Source organism: Suillus subalutaceus (assembly GCF_016647625.1).
Source record: "Suillus subalutaceus strain FC151 chromosome Unknown DFJ58scaffold_177, whole genome shotgun sequence".
Classification (NCBI taxonomy): domain Eukaryota; kingdom Fungi; phylum Basidiomycota; class Agaricomycetes; order Boletales; family Suillaceae; genus Suillus; species Suillus subalutaceus.
The window spans coordinates 69,095-85,222 of NW_024540426.1; the positions used below are offsets into that span (position 1 = coordinate 69,095).

Sequence of the window (16,128 nt, forward strand, 5' to 3'; positions counted from 1 at the left end):
CGGCCAACCACTGAGATCACTTGAGATGAGGGTCATATTCAAGGGATTTGTGTCAGAGAGTAGTGATTTTGGTAGAGCACAACGATGAGTTGGTGCTACATATACCGCGACCCAGCGCTTGGATCGCCGAAACAGGCGGATGGACCCTTGATTAACTGCAGTAAGTATTATCGTATGAAATGAAGTACAGAGACTTGAAGTCACAAGTGGAAGCAAGCGGTAGTACCGCAGGGGCGATCGAAATGATATTTTTGTATCTGCATCCCACTGACGGTGCTACTAGGCAGTGCGTCACGCGGAAAGCTGTGGAAAATCCAAACACAGCAAACTCACCTGAGCTTCCACTGCGGGTCCGACTGTCAAAGATCTCTCTGCGACACCTCCAACTCAAGTCTCCCAGCAGCCCCGCAACGCACCCTTGCCTGCTCCAAGTCCTAGGCTCATGCTCACCACCTCCAGGCCCGGGATGTGCTGATAGTACTTGTCATGCAAATGCCAAGAAAAAGGGAAGTGCAACTATGTCAAACTCAAAAACGCACGGTTGATGCTTCCTCGGCCCGCGCAATGTGGCCGCCCCGGTCTAAGTGCTGAGCTATAAGTATACCTGATATATCGATACCCTTAACTATATAGTATATACTACAAGTCATGTTATATGTATATTAGGTCAACTATGAGGCCAGCTAGTCTAGATAGCCCAAGGATAGCCCGATACGTCTTGAATTTACATTACCGGGTCTTGTGGCACAATTAGAGATGACGCGATGAAACTTAAGTGCAAGGTTCGTTTGCAATGGCAGTGGAAACACAACAAAAAGACTTCCCATTAGCCGACTTGAACGACTGACCTCGTCATTACTAGTGACGCGCTCTACCAACTGAGCTAAACGGGACTTAACGGCTGCCAAGACCACCACTTGTTGAACCTTAAAAGTTGCGTGGGAGCTACGGATCAGGAGCAGAGTCATAGACGCACAACGTTGAACTTAGACCGTCGACTAGTCAACCAGCGGCTATCCAGCAACGGACCCTTCTCTCACAGTATTGATATGGGGGCTTATTACGATGAGATTGAAATTGAAGATATGGCATGGGATGAGGTAAAAGGTGTCTACCACTATCCGTGTCCCTGCGGCGACCGCTTCGAGATCTCTCGCAAGCAGCTTGCCAACTGCGAGGATGTCGCGACGTGCCCGAGCTGCAGTCTGATCATTAGAGTTGTATACGATCCAGTACGTCATGTGAATCTTATTCAGCGAGATGTACAAACATGAGCGGCAGCTTGATTTTGAAGACGAACCTCCAGATGACGAGGGGTCTGCATCGGAGGAAAGTGAAGAGAGTGAGGAGGAAGATGACGATAGTGATGCCGACAAGTTCGAGGATGCTCTTGAGAAGCTTACTCTATCTGAGCCGGCGGCGGCGGCTGTTGCAGCAGCAGCATGAGATATTAATCTCCTCGCTCGTTCCCTGTCGATCATCGCTGCAGACGGCCCTGGACAACATTCTATGGCACATTAAAATTACAATATTAATTCATGTACGTTGTTTAGTATCCATAAACTTAGTTGATGCTCATCTTCAGTACTAGCGGACCTATACTCTATTGGACATAGTCCCTGTCACGACTCGCCATGGCCCGCTGTCGATGTGAATCAGTTTCCTTCTCATCTTCTTAGGGAACAACTTGAAGGGCGCACTTATCCATTCCATCATTCTGATATCCGCCGCATCTGTCTTCATATCAGTGAAATCTCCCCTACCGACTTATCGATAATTTTTCTCAATCCGTTTAACGTCGTATCTTGTGATTGGGTAGATACAAGGTCCTTTAATCCGCAGCTTATGGGAGAGATGGCGATTCCACCTCATCGCCTTTATAAATATGATCTACGAGTCACTGATCTAGATTCGTGACTTGAACTGCGTTATGTTACAAGTCGCGATCAACAGGGGTGATTGTACGTGACGCTTCGACAATGTTAAGAGCACGAGCGTTCACCTGGGTTCACTCACGAGAGTCAGTTGACTCGATAAAACGTGCCGTCATGTATCTAAGTACTACAGCAGTCTATATGAATCGTGTGATCTGAATCTGTAACAAAGTCCAACTATACTTCAAACAAGATTAAAGCAATCATAGGCTCAATGCAAACCACTTAAGCTGCGCGCGTACTTAGCACGGCATCTCCAACAACAACGCCAACGCCAACACCAACACCAACACCTTGCGCCACCTCTAGACTCATGTGTTTGTTCCTTCTGAATGTCCATAAACGTCAGTTCCCACTCATCACCCCAGGATCAGGGTTGTTTTCACCATGGACTACGGTCCGTCTTGGATCAGCAACAGCCCTTCTTATCAGCCCTTCTTTTTTTCAAGGGTCGACCGTTGGGCGTTGGCTCGGCCTGAAAGAATGTCTGTTTGGAAATTCTCACCATATAGACCCTGCCAATTTGCCAAAGTCGACATGTTGACGCTTGCCCCATTAGTCGTCCGACTCGGCGGTCATATGGGTGCGTGCATATAAATACCTAAGTACTGTACTTGCTGCCAGTCATTGTCAGTTCTCCCAGCCCAGGATGGTAGCCGAATCTGAGCTTCGAACGGTCCATGCAGAAGGGGCCGCCTTCCAGGAAGACAAAAAGGGCTCAGAGACATCGGAAGCATGTCAAGTCTCCAAGGATTGGGACCCTCCCTCAAACCCGGATGAGTTTCCCGAAGGTGGTCTGGCAGCTTGGGCTACTGCTTTTGGAGCGTAAGAAGACTCGAACTCTTTGGTCTGGCCCTGACTCGGTCTACACAGATTTCTTGTACAGTTTTGTGGGTTTGGGTGAGTCTGGTGCAAGTGTTGACAGGAAATGGCTTTGTGACTGACTCAGGTTAAAAGATATACCGCTTCATTTGGTGTCTATCAAGGTATTGCTACAAACACAAGCATATGCGCATGTAATATTCAGTCTATTACCCTCTAGATTTTTATACCCAACATTACCTGGCAAATGAGACGTCGTCTGCTATATCGTGAGTTTCTACTTGCGTTTTCATAGCAGGTATTTCAAGGCTTGCAGATGGATCGGGAGCACGAGCGCGTTTTTAATAACTTCTTTGGGCCTCGTGTCAGGTTTGCTGCACGACCGAGGATATTTGTGAGTGTAGATATGTCGGAGGTTCTCGATGATACTCAACAAGCTTAATTAGTCACCATCTCATGATTGCCGGATCGTTTTTGCAGGGTTTCTGTCTATTCATGTTGTCTTTATCGAAACCCGATCAGTACTACCAGGTAACCTCACCTGATTTAAAAACATCGTTTTCTGACTCAGTTTTAGATATTTCTCTCTCAAGGTTTAGGCTTGGGTATCGCATCAGGGCTCATGTATATCCCTAGCATAGCTGTAATCTCGCATCATTTCCGACGGAGGCGCACACTAGTTATGACGTTCGTCGCTACGGGCTCATCGCTAGGTGCTATCATCCATCCGATCATGCTCAATAACCTCCTCAACGGTCCTCTCGGCTTCGCCAATGGCGTCCGTGCAAGCGCAGGGTTGATCAGCTCATTTCTCTTAATTGCATGTCTGTGCATGCGAACTCGCCTTGATCCCCCGGCGACACCAGTGAACTATATTGTGGTAGCTAGGAAATGTATTCGCGACGTACCATTTATTCTCCTGATAGCAGGGTGAGACCTACTACGTACCTTTTCTCGAATTCGTCTAACTAACCATCCTGCAGTGGCTTTCTTTTCCAGATCGGCTTCTTCTACCCATTATTTTTCTTTCAACTCGACTCTATCAAGCACGGCATCAGCGCCAACTTCTCGTTTTACTCTGTGGGTTCCAGCACTGCGCAAGTCATTGGTCTGCTGACAGAATCTTTAGCTAGTGATTCTAAATGGGTCCAATTTTATAGGGCGACTTGCGTCTGGATTCATTGAGGCATTCACGGGTGTCATGAACTTAACTATATTGTCATCGATTCTGTGCGGTGTGCTCATTTTGGGCATGATTGGGTTGAGTAGCCTGGCTAGCGTCGTTGTGCTTGGTGTGCTTTATGGTTATTGTTCAGGGCTGAGTATGTAATTTTTTCCTCTATCATTGGTGTGGGAGTTTCAGATGAGTTCACCGTTGCATGTAGACACTGCGATGGGAGCTCCACTCATGGCTACTTTAACGCCCGACCTCTCAGAGCTTGGGCAAGTCATCATTTATGTTTAAGCGTACTAACCATTTTATTTGGATCATAGTGCGCGGATGGGCATCTGTCTCTTTATTTTTGGTGAATATTATGATTACTGTTACTTCCATGATATTCAAACTTGTCGCGATCACTGTATAGGATTCGGAAATTTGATCGGTGAGTGCCATGGTGTCGTTTCTTGCTTCAAATTCTAACGCTTGATCCAGGAACACCCATATCCGGCGCTCTGCTAACGTCGCATTATACCTGGTGGATGCCGAGTCTGTTCTCTGGGGTGAGTCGACCGTTACTGTTATTTTCTCCATCACATCGAGTCCAATCAAATCAACTACATGATAGATTGTTACACTGACTGGTGCTATGACGTTTATCTTCATGCGATACATGTTTCTCAGAAGGCAGCGCATCTTAGGTAAGTCTTCATCTGGCTCATGGCTGCCGAATTGAGGACTTATCCCTCTTCTTGTACTTGGCAACCGCTTCGAGATCTCTCGCAAGCAGCTTGCCAATTGCGAGGATATCGCGACGAGTCCGAGCTGCAGTCTGATCATTAGAGTTGTCGACGATCCGGTACGTCATGTGAATCTAATTCAGCGACATGTACAAACAAGAGTGGCAGCTTGATTTTGAAGATACGAACTTCCAGATCACGAGGGGTCTGCGTCGGAGGAAAGTGAAGAGAGTGAGGAGGAAGATGACGATAGTGATGCCGACAAGTTCGAAGATGCTCTTGAGAAGCTTACTCTATCTGAGCCGTCGGCGGCGGCTGTTGCAGCAGCACCATGAGAGATTAATCTCCTCGCTCGTTCCCTGTCGATCATCGCTGCAGACAGTCTTGGATGACATTCTACGGCACATTAAAATTACAATATCAGTGCATGTACATTGTTTAGTATCCATAAACTTAGTTAATGCTCATCTTCAGCACTAGTGGGCCTATACTCTGTTGGACATAGGCCCTATCACGACTCGCTATAGCTCACTATCGATATGAATCAGTTTCCTTCACATCTTAGGGAACAACTTGAAGGATACGCATATCCATTCCATCATTCCGATATCCGCCGCATTTGTCTTCAAATCAGTGAAATCACCCCTACCGACTTATCGATATTGTTTTCCAATTCGTTTAACTTCGTATCTTGCGAGCCAGGCCCTTTATAACCGCAGCTTATGGGAGAGATAGCGGTCTCACCTCAGCGCCTTTACAAATATGACCTACGAGTCACTGATCTGGATTCATGACTCGAACTGCGTTATGTTACAAGTCTCGACCAACAGGAGTGATTGCACCTGACGTTTTGACAATGTCAAGAGCATAAGCATTCACTCACGAGGGTCAATTTGACTCGATAAAACAAGCAGTCATAGCAACAATAAATAGGGGCTATAGACACCGCGACACGCTGTGTTGTGTTGATAAAATGTCAGGAGCACGAGGGTCTGACTTGAACGAAGTCAACCGGTCACAACAAGTTCAATTGGAATTTATTTGGTGCACCTCCATCAGAAAAATGTGCAAAACTGCAGGATATCATATGGTGCTCGTTGCTACATCTACATATTGTAAGGACGTATCAGTAGGCTAGATGGTGGCATTCGAAGGATAGGTATGACATGTACGAAGCAACATCTTGTGGGTCGGAGTCACATCACAGATTGAACTGAGTACCGTCAACGTCGTACATATGTAGCACGTCTGATCTGGATCTGTAAAAGCATAGTCCGAAAATCAACGCACGTAGGTCTCCTCCAACACGAACACCCTGCCTTTACAGGTACAGATACAAGTGTCTGTTTCCTTCCCAGCCTGCACGGGCGTCGGCTCCGATACATGAAGGTAAAAGGTCCCATGAAAGTTGACAAAGACGAGGAGTGAATGGTGATATCATTTAGTTTCTAACCGAAGTCAACTTGTAGTGATACTTTACCTAGTCGTCCGCCTTGGATTTCCAGACCCATATTTGGAAGTAGTCCCCGGCCATATCACCATGTCCTTGTTGTTTACAAGGTTCCAACGTAGCATACTAATGCAGTTTCCGAGAATGTTAAACTTTAAGGAAATCGGGATCTGTCGCGACCAGTATGGTCAATGTCGAATATTTTTAGGAATGGTTTCGCTGCGTCGGGGTGAGCGTCGTTCGTTGTAAACATGTCGTATGCATGGCTATGACTGCCCTTGTAGTTCAGCTTACGAATGGACTGGGCAAAAAGATGTAAACGTTTACTCACATGTCTGAGTGGGAAGTGACTATAGCAAGCGGATCCCGTGCAGGGCAGAAAGTGGAGTCCCCCAAGACCCCATCGCCGACAGGGTGAGTCCAGGAGTATAAATCAACAGCACCAGACACGGATGGCATTCATGCAAAATAGATGTAGTCCGAGTTCATCCTAGCCGAAACCAATATACCACTGGCCTACGATCTCGTCAAATTCCCTAAGATTGTTGAAGCGAGCGTGTCTGAGCGTAGTGGCCGCCAGGCTATACTTCCGAGGCTGGTAGTCAACGTGTTGCCAGGCAGTGTTACGCTGTCCAAGTCGTTTGCAATATGTAGGGGTACGGTCGTTTGGGAGGATCCTACTGGAATCATTTGGAAGTCACTAGGGTCGATAATGCATTGCAGCCTATTTCCGAAAGTGCCGACCATTGGTACTTTTTAAGTCAGCGCTTTAAGCATGTCCGTGATGCGTAGACGTGGCAGTGGGAAAATTGCTTTGCACCTCATCAACACACGTATAACCTAGTATAATAGGATACATGTATGTTGAGAAGTGTCAGCCAAAAGGATACTGATTGGAACAGTGAAAGGCTGAAAGCTGCAGCATGTGCAGTTTAGCAGTACGGTAGTGACGGTACGTACCACCAGAAATTGTGCTGAGTCAAAAATACAAACAGAAGCAAAACACCGGACTCTAGACTGTTGCAGTTTTCAACTTCACACCACCATGTACGGTGCACCAACACGTACGTTCCCTTCGCCTAAACTCCAGCCCGAAAGCAGTTACAAACTTCCGATGTTCGCATCCACGACCCGGCTAATGACACTACCTCCTCTGCCTTGGCTCAACACACGCCTTTCCTGGTCCAATGATGCAACTGTTACTGCGAAGATATTTTTGAAATCTCCGCTTCTACTCATGTTCATCACATCGTCATGATGTATACACGGGTACTACTTCCATTAGAGCCGCATTGGAGTACCGGCGGCCGGCCTCCGACTCGGTTTCGATAATTGCTGAAGTGTGAGGGTATTTGAATGACAGTCACTATCCAAAGATCCTCGGACTTCCGCCCGTATCTAAGTACTGTCTATATGGAACGTCTCATCTGAATCTGTAACAAAGTCCAACCATACTCCAAAAAATCAATAACAAGATTAAAGCAATCATATGCTCAATACATACACCTAAGCTGCGCGCGTAGCACGGCACCTCCAACAACTTGAACAACAACACTGACAACACCAACACCTCGCACCACCTCCATATTCGAGCGTTTGTTCCTTCCGGAGGTCCATAAACGTCAGCTCCCACTCACCACCCCAGGATCAGGGTTGTTTTTACCATGGACTACGCTCCACCTTGGATCAGCAATAGCCGTTCTTATCAGGCCTTCTTTTTTTCAAGGGTCGACCGTTGGCTCGGCCCGAAAGAATGTATGTTTGCAAATTCTCATCATATAGACCCCGCCAAAGTCGACATTTGACGTTTGCCGCATTGGTCGCCCGACTCGGCAGACATACGGTCATAATCGGGTGCGTGCATATAAATACATAAGTACTGTACTTGCTGTCATTGTCAGTTCTCCCAGCGCAGGATGGCAGCCGAATCTGAGCTTCGAACGGTTCATACAGAAGGGGCCGCCTTCCAGGAGGACAAAGAGGGCTCAGAGACATCCGAAGCATGTCGAGTCTCCAAGGATTGGGACCCTCCCTCAAACCCGGATGAGTGTCCCGAAGGTGGTCTGGCAGCTTGGGCCACTGCTTTTGGAGCGTAAGAAGACTCGAACTCTTTGGTCTGGCCCTGACTCGGTCTACACAGGTTTCTGATACAGTTTTGTGGGTTTGGGTGAGTCTGGTGCGAGTGTTGACAGGAAATGGCTTTGTGACTGACTCAGATTAAAAGGTATACCGCTTCATTTGGTGTCTATGAAGGTATTGCTGTAGACAAAAACAACTACAGAATATTCAATCTATTACCCTCTAGATTTTTATACCCAACATTACCTGACGAATGAGACGTCGTCTGCTATATCGTGAGTTTCTACTTGCGTTTTCATAGCAGGTATCTTCAAGGCTTGTAGATGGATCGGGAGCATGAGCGCATTTTTAATAACTGCTTTGGGCCTCGTGTCAGGTTTACTGCACGACCGAGGGTATTTGTGAGTGTAGATATGTCGGAGGTTCTCGATGATACTCAGCAAGCTTTAACTAGTTACCATCTCATGATTGTCGGATCGTTTTTGCAGAGTTTCTGCCTATTCATGTTGTCTTTGTCGAAACCCGATCAGTACTACCAGGTAACCTCCCTATTAAAAATATCGTTCTCTGACTCAGTTTTAGATATTTATCTCTCAAGGCTTAGGCTTGGGTATCGCAACAGGGCTCATGCATATCCCTAGCATAGCTGTAGTCTCGCATCATTTCCGACGAAGACGCACGCTGGTTATGACGTTCGTCGCTGCGGGTTCATCCCTAGGTGCCATCATCCATCCGATCATGCTCAATAACCTCCTCAACGGCCCTGTTGGCTTCGCCAATGGCATCCGTGCAAGCGCAGGGTTGATCAGCTTATTTCTCTTAACTGCATGTCTGTGCATGCGAACTCGCCTTGATCCCCCGGCGACACCGGTGAACTGTATTGTAGTAGGTAGAAAATGTATTCACGACATACCATTTATTCTCCTGATAGCAGGGTGAGACCTACTACGCACCTTCTCTTGAATTCCTCCAACTAACCATCCTGCAGGGGCTTTCTTTTCCAAGTCGCTTTCTTTTACCCATTATTCTTCTTTCAACTCGACACTATCAAGCACGGTATCAGCATTAACTTCTCGTTTTACTCTGTGGGTTCCAGCACTACACAAGTTATTCGTCTGCTGACAGAATCTTTAGCTAGTGATTCTAAATGGGTCCTAATTTTATAGGGCGACTCACGTCGGGGTTCATTGAGGCATTCACGGGTGTTCATGAACTTAACCATAATGTCGTCGATTTCGTGCGGTGTGCTCATTTTGGGTATGATTGGGTTGAGTAGCCTGGCTAGCGTCGTTGTGCTTGGCGTGCTTTATGGCTATTTTGCAGGGCTGAGTAAGTAATTGTTTCTGCTATCATTGGTGTGCAAGTTTCAGATGGGTTCACCATTGCATGTAGACACAGCGATGGGGGCTCCACTCATAGCTACTTTAACGCCTGACCTCTCTGAGCTTGGGCAAGTGATCATTTATGTTTAAACGTACTAACCATCTTATTTGGATCATAGTGCGCGGATGGGCATCTGTCTCTTTATTCTTGGTAAATATTATCAATGTTACTGTTGCTTCCATGTTAAGGAAACCTGTCGGGATCACTGTATAGGATTCGGAAGTTTGATTGGTGAGTGCAATGGTGTCGTCTGTTGCGTCGAATTCTAACGCTTGATCCAGGAACACCTATATCCGGCGCTCTGCTAACGTCGCATTATACCTGGTGGATACCGGGTCTGTTCTCTGGGGTGAGTCGACCGTCACTACCACTGTTTCTCCAGAATTCACATCGAGTCCAATCAAATCAACTACATAACAGATAGTTTCACTGACTGGTACCATGGTTTTTATCATCATGCGATATATGTTTCTCAGAAGGCAGCGCGTCTTAGGTAAGTCTTCATCTGGCTCATGGCTGCCGAATTGAGGACTTATCCCTCTTCTTGTACTTGGCCAATAACACTGGGAGTGGCAGGTCCTTTCCACTAGGTTCATCGTATTTTTGGAAATATTCTGGTCGCTTGATTGCCATCAAGATGATAAATGAACGGGCTGTGCAACTTCTTTCGATCAGATTCCGATATGCGAGAGGAGGGGACCTGAAGCGATTTGCAGGACGTGGTTTTTTGGCTGTGACCGATGGTCTTTCAATCTGGTATAAGCTTTTCTACTCGCTGACACTAGATATATACTGGAGCATCACAGTAGCAACGCTGGAAGATAGAATGACAAGGATGACATCACATTTTCCAGTACTCCTTCCTAGAGGAATGATATGCAATCACCTCAGCAGAGTTCCCACTCACATGGCGACGCGTAAGATTTTCAGAAAACTGAAGTGCTTGATGTCGCGCTGCTACAGCCTGCTGCCGACTATCAGATATACCTGTGGTAAGGATGAGAGACATTTGTCGTTTGTGACAAAGGCTCTCGAGACTCGTAGGCACCAGCAACATCTTGTGCTCGTGTCGCAAAGGAAGAGGAGTCATTGGAAGCAAGACTGAGAGCCAAGTTCGACTGTTGCCCTAGCCTAGTAGACAAATAGTTAGAATGAAATAGGCCTGACGTATGAACCAGCCACTGCACAACACCCGTCACGGTGACCAAGAATAGGCCAAAAGAAGTTGAGAAGCAGACCATCCCATTTGTGACACAGATCGGCTTTGTTGGCGCCGTGCAAGTTTGCGACTGTGCGACACCATCACACTGGCGAGGCTCTTTTGCCATTGGAGCACCGGCGGCTGGCCTCCGACTCGTTTTCGATAAATGCTGAAGTGTGAGGGTATCTGAATGATAGTTTCTATCCAAAGATCCTCGGACTTCCGCCCGTATCTGGTAAGTACTACGTACTATTGTCTATATGGAACGTCTCGTCTGAAAATATCTGTAACAAAGTCCAACCATACTGCAAAAAATCAACAACAAGATTCAAGCAATCATATGCTCAATACATATCACCTATGCTGCTCGCGTAGCTCGGCACCTCCTCCTCTAACACCAACAACACCAACACCTTGCACCACCTCTACAAACTCATGCGTGTGTTCCCCGACGGTCTTCTCAACCTGGTATGAAGTTTTTTTCCACACTCGCGTCAAGTTTCTTGGGTTTTAGAGCCTGTATGCAAAAGCTTTCTGTTTGCTGACACTAGATATATACTGGAGCATCGCAGTAGCAACGCTGGAAGATAGAATGACAAGGATGGCATCACATTTTCCAGTACTCATATTCCTAGAGGAATGATATGCAATCGCCTCAGCAGAATTCCCACTCACACAGCGACGCGTAAGATCTTCACAACACTGAAGGTGCTTGATGTCGCGCTGCCACAGCCTGCTCCCGACTAGGATATACCTGTGGTAGGGAGGAGAGACATTTGTCGTTTGTGACAAAGGCTCTCATAGGCGCCAGCAACATTTGTACTCGTGTCGCAAAGGAAGAGTCATCGGAAACAAGATTGAGAGCTGTTGCTCTAGCCTAGTAGCCGAATAGTTAGAATCAAATTGGCCTGGCGTATGAACCAGTCACTACACAACACATTCCGTTGGCCAAGAATAAGTCAGAAGAAGTTGAGAAGCAGAGCATCCCATTCGTGATGCAGATCAGCTTCGTTGGTGCCGTGCAACTTTGCGACACCATCACACTGGCGAGGCTCTTTTATGAGGTTCTATGGTGTCCAGTCCTGCTGCCTCAGTGCGTCACGGTAAGTGTCAACCACGGCTTTCAGCGCCTTGCATGTCTACTGGCAGGGTGTAAAAGTGAGCACGACTGGCATTTGGTGCACTGGCAAAATTGGCAAAACTCCCAGACACGATATTACTTATTACATTGAAGAGACCCCCTTCAACAGTTTCATACAGTTCTACCTCCTTGACCACCTTCACGGACATGCCATCAGCCAACCAAGAAACCGCAATCCGCTGAGCTCAATATCGTCATATTGCTTGGACTTCAGGTATTGCTGAATATGAATACATCAGCGGGGCTGCGACAACTGCACCACATATCACATACGCAGGCGGTGTTGTAAAACAACTTCAATGATTGTATTGATTAACTCTGCTTTCTTCTGAGAGCTTTTGGTCGACCCTGGTATCCACTGAGAGAAGCCTGCTTCATATGTGTGGACGGCAGAGCTCAGAGCTTCCCTGACAGCAGCTGCATTGGGAGACGCTATGTACTGCTGAAGAGCAACGCGAACAGGACGAACAGACTCCAGCTCAAGAGGGTGTTGCTGATCCAAAAGTCTATGCTGTCGTCGCTGTTCCCAAAGACAAAATGTGTTTTCGAAGATTATAACAGCAGCTTATGATCAAAAATAAGCAGACTCATTGCAATGTGGCATAAAATCTCACCAGATCCAAGCTGCATAGTTTTGTCCAAGGTTGATGACCCAAAGGGCTAGTAGACCTTTGAGATGAGAATTATGTGGATGAGCTGTGAGCAATGGGACATGCCGAAAATCGTAGCATGGACCACATCTCCTCATCTTCGGGGAGGGTAACGCTGATGAATCACGATCAAAAGGTAGAAATGGTCGAGGATAAATCTACTTGCGTACTGTCGTTATCAACACATCAGTACTCGAGCTCGAAAGAGGATTAACACACTCACAGACTGTCAAGGGATCAGGGACGCGTTTCGGTCAGCGAGGCTCGAGCTCGACAGAGCATCAACACACTCACGCGCTGTCAAGGGATCAGGGACGCGTTCGGTCAGCGAGGCTCGAGCTCTACAGAGCATCAACACACTCACATACTGTCAAGGGACCGGGGATGCATTCGGTCAGCGAGGCTCGAGCTCGACAGAGCATCAACACACTCACAGACTGTCAAGGGATCAGGGACGCGTTCGGTCAGCGAGGCTCGAGCTCTACAGAGCATCAACACACTCACATCCTGTCAAGGGATCAAGGACGCGTTCGGTCAGCGAGGCTCGAGCTCGACAGAGCATCAACACACTCACATACTGTCAAGGGACCGGGGATGCATTCGGTCAGCGAGGCTCGAGCTCGACAGAGCATCAACACACTCACGCCCTGTCAATGGATCAGGGATGCGTTCGATCAGCGAGGCTCGAGCTCATCAACACACTCACATCCTGTCAAGGGATCAAGGACGCGTTCGGTCAGCGAGGCTCGAGCTCGACAAAGGATCGACACACTCACAGACTGTCAAGGGATCAGCGACGTGTTCTGCCAGCAAGGTTCGAGCTCAACAGAGGATCAACACACTCACATCCTGTCGACGGGTCAGCAATACCTTAGGTCAGCATGCTGGTAGAGATGATCAGACGTACTATCTACAAGTAACCATCAGATATAAATGAGAGGAGTTTTCAAAAATTTCTACGATCTCACTGTAGTGTATGGAAACCATGCACCCAACTGGTTTACAATCTTGCGATCGGATTTCCCAAATATGCGCGATGAAATTGCCTGGGTGGAGTCGAGATGATGTGCAAGTGACCTCAATACACAGTGAGTTATCTCTCGTCACAGATAAGTGAGGTTCGAGAAGTTACCCTTTGATTGCATATCTCATGCACACCTCCAGGGTAGTCCGCTGAGTTGAGACAAACAGCTGTTTGAGCGTATCGTCATCTAGAGTTTCCGCCGTGCGTTCGATAAGTGGCGTGCAGTCTGCATCGTCCTTATCCATATCTAAATGTCCGAGAGCGAAGATAAGCAACAAATTGATTATTAGCAGCTCGAGAAAATAGTCGACATACCAGGCAGGCATATGTGACATCTTGGAGGACGTTGGTTGCCCTTGCGGTTGTACAAAAGCTTCAGTTGTGGCCCATTGGCAAATGCTTCTTTGGCATGTTGGGGGACCAGCACTTCAGCATCTTTTCTCGATACTCCCTGACTTATTAGCTCGGCAAATTCATCGTCATATAGAGCGTCGAATTTAGTGAACAACACTATTACTGGAACTGACGATTGTAAATCAGTCGAAGATAAACGATAGCAGATTCAAAAACTTACCGCTTCCAGTGTCGCACTGAGAGAAAAACTTGACTTCCCCTTCCGTGAAAGACCTCCCATCCTCATCCATTGGAATGCAGTACCTATACCAAAGATGTGAGATAACACGCTAAAAATTGACCAACGTAGTACCATATGACATGGATTCGATCACTCAAACGTCTCTCCTTAGAACGTCTTGCGATAAAAGTCCTTCACCTCGTCGAATTCAGAGTTTCCTCCTGCCTCAAACCCGCGTGAATCGTGAAAGACGAATCCTGGGTTGTTTCGAAACACCATTTCATTCGCGATATCATGCACTCCGCGCTAAAAACTCGTCAAGTTATATTACTAACAACGAAGAACAAGCCCTACCTCTCTAGATGCCATCAAGACAGCGAGATCGATCTGATTTCCGATGTCCATCGATCAATCATCATCATCCTAGTCACTACTGGTATCATGGACTGTACCTTTTCCCCAGCGCTGTTATATATTTCTGGGTTCTCCCGTGTCTTGCAGACCCTCTGGAGGATGGTGGTTTTTCCTGCATTCGCTCTTCCTATGATGAGGATTCGGAAACGCTTGAAATTCTGTCTCAACTCTGAAGGATCCATGATGGAGGAAGGGTAACACTGTGTGAACTCTTTGAGCGCCCGAGCCACAATACAAGTGATGCCATCATCTAAGGAACATCTTCCTTCCGAGTCTCCGAGATTAATACTCTGGCCCTCTGGGTAGCTAGGCCAGGCTAGCTTCATACGACTGCCTTCCACCGACTTGATTGCAGTACTCATCTGACCGCCCGCACAAGTATAACAAAACGACTTGTCACTTGGCTAAAATCAGGATATCTCTGGATTAATGCCCGTTGGGCCAAAATTGCATTCCATTATAGTTCGCAGTATTTGCCCGGACAATTGAATAGCTTGATCTAACCCAAATTCTTCTATGTAGATCTGACCATGTTTTAGATTGAAAATGCATCATGCAAGGCGATGACTCGATGTGTCAAAAATACAAACAGAAGCAGAATACCACGAAAAAAACTTCACATGTAATAATACCACCACGCACAAACTGGTCCCTCGGCTTGACGACAAGTCACTCCAACCTGCAAGCAGGTTACGAATTTCGACGTTCCCATACACGACCAATGGCACTGCGGCCATACCTCCTCCGCCTTGGCCCAAAACACGCTTCGCCTGTCCTAATGATGCGACTACGGAGAAGATCTACAACATTTTTGGAATCTACGCTTCTGCTTGTGTCCATCGTATCATGATGTATACACGTTGTTGTCTCCATCAGAACCGCACAGGAATCGTATTACTATTAGATAATTGCTGAAGTGCTAGGATCTTTGAATAACGTCACTGTTCGAAGATCCTCGCACTCCCACACGTATCTACAGATCGGCGGAATCTATTAACAAGCCCAACCATCTTTAAAAAAATCAATAGCGAGGTTAAAGTAATCATATACACAAAACACACCACCTAAGGTGCGCGTGTACGGCTCCTTCGATACCAACAAAACCACCGTCACAGACACACATACTTTCCTTCCGAATCTCCATAGACGCCAGCTCCGAGTCCTTCACACACATTACCGCACGATCAGGGTCTCGATAATCGGCTCGCCCGAAAACCCTCTTCGTAAATTGACAGCCAACGACAAGCACATCTACAAACAAAGTCGACGTGTTGTGTTGACGTTTACAGCATCGGTCGCCCGACTCGACAGACAACATGATAGGTTCATGATCAGCTGCATGCACATAAATACTCAAGTGCTGTACGGTTTCTATTATTGTCAGTTCTCCTAGCCCAGGATGCCACCCGAATCTGAGCTTCGGACGTTTCATACAGACGAGACTGCACTCCAAGGGGACAAAGGGTGCCTAGAGACATTGGAGGCATGTCAAGTCATTAAGGATTGCGGCCCTCCCACAAACCCGCATGAATAATTTTACTGAAGATGGTCTGGCAG

General features: G+C 47.0%; 4 protein-coding genes and 1 non-coding gene across 5 annotated transcripts; 3 read left to right on the plus strand and 2 right to left on the minus strand.

Moving 5' to 3' along the window:
• Positions 1 to 820: 820 nt before the first annotated feature.
• Positions 821 to 893, minus strand: DFJ58DRAFT_t141. Its single transcript has one exon. It is a non-coding gene; the product is annotated as a tRNA-Thr (tRNA).
• Positions 894 to 981: 88 nt separating this feature from the next.
• On the plus strand, positions 982 to 1,867 carry DFJ58DRAFT_816305 (zf-CSL-domain-containing protein). The gene is made up of 3 exons (XM_041391745.1): positions 982 to 1,232; positions 1,282 to 1,540; positions 1,592 to 1,867. Exons 1-2 carry the CDS (start codon positions 1,050 to 1,052, stop codon positions 1,444 to 1,446), a joined length of 348 nt encoding a protein of 115 aa, XP_041237525.1. The 5' UTR covers positions 982 to 1,049; the 3' UTR covers positions 1,447 to 1,540; positions 1,592 to 1,867.
• A 716-nt stretch (positions 1,868 to 2,583) lies between these two features.
• DFJ58DRAFT_917425 (major facilitator superfamily domain-containing protein) lies at positions 2,584 to 4,990 on the plus strand (the record flags this gene model as incomplete). Its single annotated transcript, XM_041395531.1, has 15 exons — positions 2,584 to 2,759; positions 2,821 to 2,834; positions 2,977 to 3,025; positions 3,073 to 3,150; positions 3,203 to 3,287; positions 3,334 to 3,686; positions 3,740 to 3,836; positions 3,886 to 4,078; positions 4,142 to 4,199; positions 4,251 to 4,282; positions 4,343 to 4,360; positions 4,411 to 4,478; positions 4,544 to 4,616; positions 4,691 to 4,774; positions 4,859 to 4,990. The coding sequence occupies 14 exons, from the start codon at positions 2,584 to 2,586 to the stop codon at positions 4,756 to 4,758; spliced, it is 1,362 nt and encodes a 453-aa protein (XP_041237526.1). The 3' UTR covers positions 4,759 to 4,774; positions 4,859 to 4,990.
• A 3,240-nt stretch (positions 4,991 to 8,230) lies between these two features.
• On the plus strand, positions 8,231 to 10,060 carry DFJ58DRAFT_816326 (MFS general substrate transporter; the record flags this gene model as incomplete). The annotated part of the gene is given in 15 exon segments (XM_041391746.1): positions 8,231 to 8,272; positions 8,330 to 8,358; positions 8,411 to 8,459; positions 8,508 to 8,585; positions 8,601 to 8,602; positions 8,641 to 8,723; positions 8,767 to 9,119; positions 9,173 to 9,269; positions 9,319 to 9,335; positions 9,377 to 9,513; positions 9,577 to 9,634; positions 9,686 to 9,717; positions 9,781 to 9,798; positions 9,849 to 9,916; positions 9,988 to 10,060. Coding segments are annotated over 10 exon segments (928 nt in total), but the record flags the coding sequence as incomplete, so codon positions are not given.
• Positions 10,061 to 11,921: 1,861 nt separating this feature from the next.
• DFJ58DRAFT_749540 (uncharacterized protein) lies at positions 11,922 to 12,855 on the minus strand. Its single transcript, XM_041387663.1, has 4 exons — positions 12,783 to 12,855; positions 12,524 to 12,728; positions 12,183 to 12,473; positions 11,922 to 12,129 (listed from the first exon to the last, which is right to left on the minus strand). The coding sequence occupies exons 2-4, from the start codon at positions 12,537 to 12,539 to the stop codon at positions 12,104 to 12,106; spliced, it is 333 nt and encodes a 110-aa protein (XP_041237528.1). The 5' UTR covers positions 12,540 to 12,728; positions 12,783 to 12,855; the 3' UTR covers positions 11,922 to 12,103.
• Positions 12,856 to 16,128: the final 3,273 nt, after the last annotated feature.

What these genes read in the sequence shown, in the direction of transcription:
- DFJ58DRAFT_816305 (XM_041391745.1), top strand. Translation starts at nt 1,050, where the DNA reads ATGGGGGCTTATTACGATGAGATTGAAATTGAAGATATGGCATGGGAT. An exon ending in TTAGAGTTGTATACGATCCA is followed by an intron (nt 1,233 to 1,281) that starts GTACGTCATGTG and finishes CATGAGCGGCAG; the next exon opens with CTTGATTTTGAAGACGAACC.
- DFJ58DRAFT_749540 (XM_041387663.1), bottom strand. An exon ending in TGTTTTACAACACCGCCTGC is followed by an intron (nt 12,130 to 12,182) that starts GTATGTGATATG and finishes ATTCATATTCAG; the next exon opens with CAATACCTGAAGTCCAAGCA.